Consider the following 9,758-nt stretch of genomic DNA (forward strand, 5'->3'; position numbering starts at 1 on the left):
AACTGAATATGTCCAAAGCATTGCTGACTCTTACAGCCTGCTGGTTGACAGTCTCAGCCGTCTGCACAGTCTATGAGAGAGCAAGTCCAGCAGCAGTAGCTGTGGTGGCAAAGCTCTGCTTCAGCTGCCTTCTGGCTCCAGCAGCACTCACTCTGGACCCAAACTGCTGCATGGAGTGGAGCAGAACTCAGGGAAGCAGGCTTGCTGCTCCTGCTCCAGAACCATTGAAGGGGCCCCACTTTAACAATCTTTTAGGGAATTTGGGTGTCATCAACCTGTCTGGCTACTTCCTGCTGAGTGGGGGTGCTGCGTCCTTGGGAGTATTTTACATCAACATCAGGGGGTCTCGGTGATTCAAACCACATAAATTTGCAATGAATCCACAGGTTTTAATAGTTACCTATCCTGACAGTTCTAAATCTTGTATTATATATGCCTTGGCTAAGTCATGAGAGGGAAGTAACTATGACTATCTAGTCTTCAACCCCATCAAAGTCCTGAAAAGGCAAATAATATTACTTGAGTAAACAGGAAGTACAATCAAACAACTTTCAAAGTTTGCAATAAGTGACAGAGACAACTGGCTACCTGGGCAATCACCCAAAGTCTCATTTGCAATGCTAGAGCAACCAAATTTGGCTAAGGCCTAGGGTAACTGACAGACCATTTTTAGAGGCAGGATAAATTTTCAAAACTGTCTTACCCTGTCTTGGCAAGGTTTGGTAGTCTTTTTTTTTTTTATCTTGTTGCAAGGAGAGGGCTGCTTGTTCATCCCAGCCACCCAGCTAGCTTCAGCCCGAAGTAACCACACAGAAACTATATTAATTAAAACAGTTTAAAATTATATTAATTAAAATGCAGTCGTGACCCAGACACAGAACAAGCAAGATGTGCTGCCTCGCTGAAAAAGGTACCGAGCCACATGGGTAACATAGACAAGAATAATGGGGCTAAGTTATAAGAGTTAATAAGAAGCCTGAGCTAATGGGCCAATCAGTTTATAACTAATGTAGACCACTGTGTGATTTTTTTGGGGGGAAGGGACTTAACGACTGATTGAACTAGGCAGGACAAAAACCTCAGACAAAAGAATGATGCCCACCATGTGGACAGCTCCTCACCCCTAGAACACGCAGCAGGAAGCCAGCAGTCACTATTTCCCTACCCCTTCTTAGTTTCAAATTAAACTGTGGACTTGGTAAAGAGAAATCTGAAGGTACAGAGAGGTCCAGGTATTTTTCCAGATGATATTCACTCTCTTCTTTACTAATGTTTAATTTTGAGCTGCACCAAGAATCCTATGTTGCAAGACAGACACTGCTGTCCATCCCCTTCCTGCAAGCAGTAAAGCCAGAAGTATTTGAAATCAGTTTAAGGCCTGCTGTGTAATAGTGTATTTACCCATGATTCTATGGGTTATTTCCCTTGCTTCTTTCTCTGGGATTAGAAGTCCCAATCTTTCTTCAGCTTCTTTATTTTATTTTATTTTCATTTTATGTAGCAACTACAGGTCTCCCTTGCTCCCATCCTCCTGCTTCTCCCCCCCCCCACCGATTCCTTATCCTTCAACCATTCCTCAGAGACAGTAAAGCCTCCCATAGAGAGTCAACGAAGTTTAGCACATCAAATTGAGGCAGGACCAAGCCTTCTGCCCTTGTATCAAGCCTTAGCAAGGTATTCCACCATAGGGAATGGGCTCCCCAAAGTCAATTCAGGCTCTATGGATAAGTCCTGGTCCCATTGCCAGGAGCACCAAAACCACACCAAGCTACACAACTGTCCCCCACATTCAGAAGGCCTAGGTCCCATGCAGATTCCACAGCTATCAGTCCAGAGTCCATGAACTCCCTCTAGCTTGGGTTAGCTGTCTCTGTGGGTTTCCCAATCATGATCTTGTCCCCCTCTTGCTCATATAATCCCTCCACCCTCTTCAAATCGACTCCAGTTGCTTGCTCCAATGCTTACTTCTGTATTTCTACATCTGCTTCCATCAACTACTGAATGAAGGTTCTATGATGACAAATATGATAGTAATCAATCTGACTACTTTTGGTAAGATGGCCATTTTTATTATGTTGATCCATAGCCAAGATCCTGTGCCTCCTGGGGGCACTCTTAATGAGATTAGTATAGGGTGTATCTGTTCCTACTGGGACCCCTGACACCTAGGTGGATGGTTAGGTTGTGGGGTGGAGTGCAGCTTGTAGATTACAGGGTCCACTGAGGTTTAGTGGTGGAGCTGCCTGCCTGTGGACTGGCTAGTGGAGCTGGGATGGATGGTCATGGGCTCAGGGTGTGTCCTGAGACCTAGAACCTAGAAACTGGGTTGCCCAACTGCAAGACTAGTCACTCACTTCTTGGTCCAATTGGTACGGATCCCATCTGTGTTGAGAAAAGCCTGAGGTCATGGGGGATGGGTGTGTTTGTGAGGCAGAGTGGGATTTATAGATTACAGGTTTTGATGGCGGGTGGTAGTGGAGTGGTCTATCTGCAGAAGCCTTGCCTGCTGCGTGGCTAATGGGGCTGCAATGGGTGGGAACAGGTCTGTTCTTTTTAACTATCCTCAATATTGTGCTCATTTATTTTATCTCTTTACATACTCATTTAAAGTAGGCAGCCATAGCTGCTGTGTGTTCATAACTGTGACAGACAAGTCATATACAGAAGACAGTATTTTATAGTGCTCCTCTCTGTCCTCTGGCCCCTACTTCCCTTCTGTGATGTTACTGAGCCTTGGAGCATGAGATACAGATGCCTCATTGAGGGCTGAGAATTTAGCAGTCACATCTTAGCACTTTGGCACCATGGAACCTTAAATTTTTAAGTTAATTTTTTCTCTTATAGACTTAAAAATAAATTGACTACATTTCCCTAGTCCCTTAATTTTGAAGTCATTTCTTTGCCCTCCATTTCCATGGTGTTTGCATCTGGTTATATGGCTTTAAGTATCATGATAACTTGCAAGTTCACATTTCAAAGGCTAGAATCATTCCCCTATCCCCTTTGTCCATATTGCAGATGTTTATTGCAAAAAGTCATTGGTCTTACTCAAGTCCTCTGGTTTCTGCTACATTATCAATGCTGGACCCTCGCTGGAACCCCTTTTGGCTATACTGTTGTTGCCTTGTATCATGGAGATCCTGTAGCTTTGGATAGGCTATCCTGTAGTTTGCAGGACTGATTCCTTCACACGTTCCAGCAGATCACAGGTGGTGTGGATGTTGGGCTGGGCCAACTTATAACTCTGGTTCTAGGACTGGGTAGTTGCAGGGTAGGTCAGTCTGCCAGATCTCCCTTGTCCTCACCATCAAAATGAACTCTCCAGCATTGCCCTGGCTAGTTCACCCTGCAGTGGTGAGCAATGGGCAGGGCCAGTTCTTCTGCTTTCCTGTCCCCAGGGTCAGTTCTCCCACATCTACACCTTCAGGTCAGCTCTACAGTGTTGTCCAGGGATGGCATAGGGGTCCCTCTCCCCAGAGCTGCTGCTGAACAGGGGCAGTGACAGCTCTTCCACTCATAACTTTGTGGTCAGTTCTCCCATCTGCTTTAGGCATTCATGAGCAGTGGGGTGGGATCTCTCCCATGCCCATGCTTGATGATATAAGTCACAAAACAATCCCATACCAGTTCAAAATTACGAATAATAAAAGGGTTATTTATTTAAGGGGAAAACCTACAGATCACTGTCCTAGACAACAGTCATTTGTGTGAACAGGAACAGAGTCTAGCAGCCGGAACCAGAAGCTGGATGCAAGAGAGCAGGTACATGGTTACTGCTGTTTTTACAGTATAAGAGACCATGCCCAAGTGGGCTGCTATTTTAAAGGCTATTGGCTGAAGGAGCAGAATGTGTTCCCACAGCACCTCCCCCTTTTGCTTAAGTAAGAGAGTTCCAAACCCAATACAAAACTATATACACTAGGAACAAATATCAAGTATAATTAAAATTACAACCAGTATAAAAAATATTAAGCAAGGAACATATGCTAAATGTTTTAATAAACATTCTATTCATAGGAAATGGCTTGGCTGGGTCATAAGAATACAGTAACTATGACTATCTAATCTTCAACCCCATCGGAGGCCTGAGAAGGGTGACAATATTACTTGAGCAGGCAAGAAGTTCAATTAAGTAGCTTCTGTAGTAGTAGGGGCGGTGAGGCTGTGTTCCGGGCACCTGGCCACCCCCACGGCTAGATTTACCTGAAATAATTACACAGAAACTGTATTCTTTTAAACACTGCTTGGCCCATTTCTATCTAGCCTCTTCTAGGCTAGCTCTCGCACCTGGACTAGCCCATTTCTAATAATCTGCTGTAGCCCACGAACTGGCTAACCAGGAATGATCTTAACCTGCGTCTGTCTGGAGTGGGAGAATCATGGCAACTCCTGACTCAGCTTCATTCTCCCGGAATTCTGTTCTGTTTACTCCACCTACCTATGTTTTAACCCATGAGGGCCAGCCAAGCAGTTTCTTTATTGCTTAACCAATGAAATCAACAGATTGTTATATGACACTCCCACATCACTTCCCCTTTTTCTGTTTAAACAAAAAAAGGAAGGCTTTAACATTAACATAGCAAAATTACATATAGCAAAACAGTTATCAAGCAAGAATTACAGTTACAATATGTATATCTATTTTATGTTTTATCTTAACAATGGAAAACTATAACTACCTATCCATTCTTCAACTCCATCAAAGACTCCACAAATATATAATATTACCTAAGTAAACAAGAAATCCAAAGCTCTAGAAATGACAGAGACATCTCGCTGCCTGGACAGTCACCCAAAGTTCTTTTGTACCGTTGGGGCATCCATCTTCAGCCTTCAGGCCCAAAGTATCCAGCAGACATTTTCATCAAGCAGGAAATTCCAAAGACAGTTCAGTCACTTTCTGCTGTGTCCTGCAGAATGTCTCGCAGACTCTTTCATGAGTCAGGAACCCCAAAAGACCATCTCACCTTTAGGCAAGTTCAGCAGTCCTCTCTCTGCGGGTTCTCTTTGTCCAGTTTATGCAACAGTCCAGGCAAGAGCAGTTTCTTGCCCAAATGGCTATCAAACTCCATAACAATCCTCTTCGATGCCCATCTTCCTCTCGAAGTACATTGGTGCTGCCAGGAGCAGACATGTCTCATTGTCATGAAAAGTCCTAAGTTATTAAAATATTTTAAATGCCATATTCTGTAGCCTTTGAGAGATATGAAGAATGCCTATCTGAAATATATCTCTATATATCTAGAAAATCTAAGTGACATGACTACAAACTTGACTATTATTTATGATTATCCATCAACAATCTATATTTCCTAATTATACATTACATTTTAAAAATGAACTACACAATCACACCTTATTCAAGATCAAAAATACATATATATATAAGAAAATTGACCTTAAAATCCATACCAATGCAAATTATTCATACCTATATCATATCGCCCTTTAAATGTAAAAGAACATTTATAAACAATATTTTGGGAACATGGGCGCAGTTTTTTCTCTCCAAACTGCTTCCTGCTGAATGGGGGCGCTGTTAATCAGATCATTTAGGGTGTAACCTGTGTGCCAGGTTTATCTCAGTTGGCAGTTGAGTGAAGTAATTTTTTGAGGGTGTTCACAGGAACTTTTCGGGAGGTCGTGGTCTATCATACCATATCGGGATAGATGTAATCCACAGGGTCTGGTCCTCTGTGAAAACAAAAGAAGACCCTTTCCAAAGCATCATATCCTTAGACCCAAATTCTGAAGTCATACCCTCATGATATCCGTTTTGGTTCCACTTGGCAGCCCATAGAATGAAATGTCTCTCTGTACTTAGCTCCTTCACAGTCAAAAATTTTAAAGAAAACACAATGTACATAATCCAGACTCGCTGTGAATTTTCCATTTTTACACGGCTTATTTTTCTTTATTTCTTTTAATCTCTTAACTATCTGTACTCTGTCTCTTTAAAGACTTTACCTTTTTTTTAAAAAAAAACCATTAACTTTATTCTCTATATTCTTTTTTTCTCTCTCTCAAGCCTATGTACATTCATCCAACAGTGTGGTCTTTTATGTCTGAATCTGTTTTATTGTGAATCTGTAACATTTTTTTACTATCCAGGAGCATTTCTTAAAATGTTAAGCAGTTCTTAACAACTTAAGTTGTGCCATGTACAGGTAATACGGTACCACCTGTGTCCTGCCCAGTTGAAACCTTAACTGCGCTGTTTTTATGGTAATTATGGTAGTTCCTGCCTGAGACCAGCACAGTTCAGCATGGCAGAGCTGAGCCAAGCCGCTCCTGCCTCAGAGCCATTTGGTGCCCCTGAGCCACACACAGTTCCAGGTACACAGCAGTCCACATTGCCATCAAGCAAGCCGTAGAGCTTTACTCCAAATGCTCCATTCAAAAGCTCTGTCTTCCACGGGAGCCAGACAGAGATCGCAATGGCGGCACAGCCCAGAAAGCCGGCATTTTATTTTTTATTTTTTTTTTATTTTTATTTTTTTCAATGTTCAGTTTCCTTTAATGACCCCCATCTCCCCTGAAGGGTAGGTGCAGGCAGCTAGGCGACAGCAAGACATGTTCACTTGAAGATCTTGCCTTGATTGACAGCTTTGCCCACATGCTGGAAGGCCCCCTCCCAGGAAAAGTACTCTCGAACCAGGGTCTGGGTCTCCTCGCTACCAGGATCCAGTTTCCGCCATGTATATGACTCGTAGTCCACCTGCCAATCTGGACTTAGCGGAAAGGCAAGTTCTTGGCCTCGGAAGACCCAAACGCCAGAAATGGAGCTGCTGTTGTTGGTTCCAAAGAGGATGACACTAGCAAAGGCATTCTTCCTCAGTTTGTCCAATCGCTGGAACATGCCAGTGATGAGGTTGCAACTCATAAAGGTCTGGGTGAGCTCCTCAGGGAAGCGATATTCAGCATACCACAGGGACCAGCCGTCCTTCTCAAAGTGCTCCCAAAAATATGGCAACGCCACGGAGAGGGTGTCCTCGTTGGAGTACTTACGCTTAAACTCATCCAACACAAAGGTACTCTTGGGCAAGTGAGCAAAGGGGTCCTTGGCCTTAGGCTCAGCAGCCAGTGCCTGCTCACACTCATCCATCTCCTCCTCAGGAGCTGGGGCAGCTGCCTTTTTCTCCTCTTTCCGTTCAGCCTGGGGCTTCTGTTTCTCTTCTCGTGAACCCTTTTCTTCCCTTGGAGTATCTTTTTTAGGCTGGCTCTCTGCAAACTTCTTGGCATCAAATTGGGCCATCTTCTCACACAGCTTCACCTCCCCCAAGACTGCCCTGAACTGGGGCTGGTTAATGCAGGTGAGGAACCATCGGTTGGTATTGGGGAAGGCCTGGCGAAAAGAAAGCTCTAAGACCTGCTTGTAGAGCCACAGAAGGGTACAGACAACTGTGATATCAGCCAGAGTCACTCGCTCACCCACCAAGAAAGTCCTTGTCTTCAAATGAGTGTCCAGCAGCCCCAGGATTCGCCTCACCTCTTCTTTTGCATTTTCGGTGGCCTGTTTGTTATGGTGCATGATGCCCAAGGTGGGGAACACCCAGGTGCTGGCTGGAGGGACGATATCACTGTCAGCAAAGCTCACCCACTGCACCACCTGAGCTGCTGCCTCTGGAGTACTTCCCCGCAGGTCCTCGTTGCTTACATAATAGGCGATGGCATTGCTCTCAAACACACAGAATCCATCATCACCCTCAAATGCTGGAACCTTGCCAGCAGGAAATTTTCTGAGAAATTCAGGGGTGCGGTTGGTTTGGCCAAAGTGGAAGTGGGGTGGTGCGGAGAGCACGCGGACCTGAGCCCCACTGTACTGAGCAGCAATGAGGGCCTTGAAGGCTCTCCAGTTTTCAGGATATGTATACAGGGTCCCAGCCGCCATGTTGATTCCGAAAGCCGGCATTTTAAAACAGTCAGTTTTTTCCTGCTGCTGAGTCAGGACAATTTCTTTGTGGCACGCAACCCACAAACAGCAAAAAGCTGTCTTAAATTCTCTCTCTCTCCTTTTTAAGCCCTCTCAGGTTTTACGTGGAGTTCCTTAGCACGTTGGGTCCACTCTGTTGAAATACAGAGTGGCGGGCTGTGTCCCGCCACCTGACTGCCCCCACGGCTAGCTTTACCTGAAATAATTACACGGAAACTGTATTCTTTTAAACACTGCTTGGCCCATTTCTATCTAGCCTCTTCTAGGCTAGCTCTCGCACCTGGACTAGCCCATTTCTAATAATCTGCTGTAGCCCACGAACTGGCTAACCAGGAATGATCTTAACCTGCGTCTGTCTGGAGTGGGAGAATCATGGCAACTCCTGACTCAGCTTCATTCTCCCAGAGTTCTGTTCTGTTTACTCCACCTACCTATGTGTTAACCTATGAGGGCCAGCCAAGCAGTTTCTTTATTGCTTAACCAATGAAATCAACAGATTGATATATGACACTCCCACATCAAGCTTCCATAGCAAACAATATATGATGTAGACAATTAGCTACCTGAGCAATCACCCAAAGTCTCATTTGCTACGTTGAAGCAACCAACTTTGGCTAAGGCCTAGTGTAACTGACAGACTATTTTTAGAGGCAGGAAAAATTTTCAAAACCATCTTACCTTGTCTTGGCAAGATTTAACAGTCCTGCTTATCCATTTCCAGATATCATGTAACCTGTCAGTGGTTGAGGCATTGTCATTTCCTTGCCCAAAGGCTAGTTCTGCCAAGAAGAAAACAACCTCCAAGTGGAGTGTCTTCAGTGCTCAACATTCTTTCAGGAATCGATTGGTGCTGTCAGAAGCAATCATGTCTCATGTCAACAGAACCCTAAATTATTTAAATGCCATGTTCCACAGATCCTTGAAGTAGTTGAAGATTACCTATCTAGACAGAATACAATCTCTATGAATCTAAAGAACCTAATTGATCTAACTGTATGTACAATAAACATGAACAATTATTGACCTATACTAATTAATACTGGTATAACTTAAAGACTAAAACTTCATGTCAGAATATTAAATAATCTGTAAACAAATGTGCAACAAATGAGGACAATGACCTCAAAATGAATCTATAAGTATCTTGATCAGAGGTAGGAGCAATAATGCAATATGAAAATATATCCTAAAAGTTGTATCAATATAGAAAATGTCCTAAACAGAGGTAAGAATATGCATGTACACAATCTGACATAATAACTTCGTATAGGTGTACAAATAATGTAAACAAAAATAACGATTACAATCTGAATTTGTATCAATATACAAAATATATATCAATGTAAATTATCCATGAATAATAGCTCACAAGTATTCACTCTATTACCCATTATTATTATCCCCCCTTTTTTGAACAAACATAGTTTTCACCCCAACCCTCTACCTAGTACAAGTAATAATCAACAACCCCTAAACAGTGTTCCCAACTCTATGGACAAAGTTTTCTTGGATGGGGGGGCATCATCTTCTAGAATTGCTTCCTGCTGCCATAGGGGTAATGTTCTCTTAATGGGATACTGCAAAAGTAAAGTGATGGTTAAGTTTCACAATTATTGTCTAGTATGGCTGCAAACAATTTCTGAGCAGTTGATAGGGTTTTTTTTTTTTTCTTCAAAGTTCTTATTTGGAGTTCTGGCCAGAATGTCATGAGAAGGTACACCATTTCAGCAGCTGGTACCTAAAAAAGCAGTCTTATAGTAGTGCTGTCAGCATCCTGATGACATCTCAAATAGGTGGAGTTGTTGCTGTAAGGCCCCATCTTCTT

General features: G+C 43.3%; 1 protein-coding gene across 1 annotated transcript; it reads right to left on the minus strand.

Moving 5' to 3' along the window:
• Positions 1-6,501: 6,501 nt before the first annotated feature.
• On the minus strand, positions 6,502-7,891 carry LOC121457738 (elongation factor 1-gamma-like). The gene has a single exon (XM_041666687.1). The coding sequence runs from the start codon at positions 7,889-7,891 to the stop codon at positions 6,578-6,580; it is 1,314 nt and encodes a 437-aa protein (XP_041522621.1). The 3' UTR covers positions 6,502-6,577.
• Positions 7,892-9,758: the final 1,867 nt, after the last annotated feature.

Source organism: Microtus oregoni, unplaced genomic scaffold, assembly GCF_018167655.1.
Source record: "Microtus oregoni isolate MIOR12 unplaced genomic scaffold, Mior012 000016F_ref0000370, whole genome shotgun sequence".
Classification (NCBI taxonomy): domain Eukaryota; kingdom Metazoa; phylum Chordata; class Mammalia; order Rodentia; family Cricetidae; genus Microtus; species Microtus oregoni.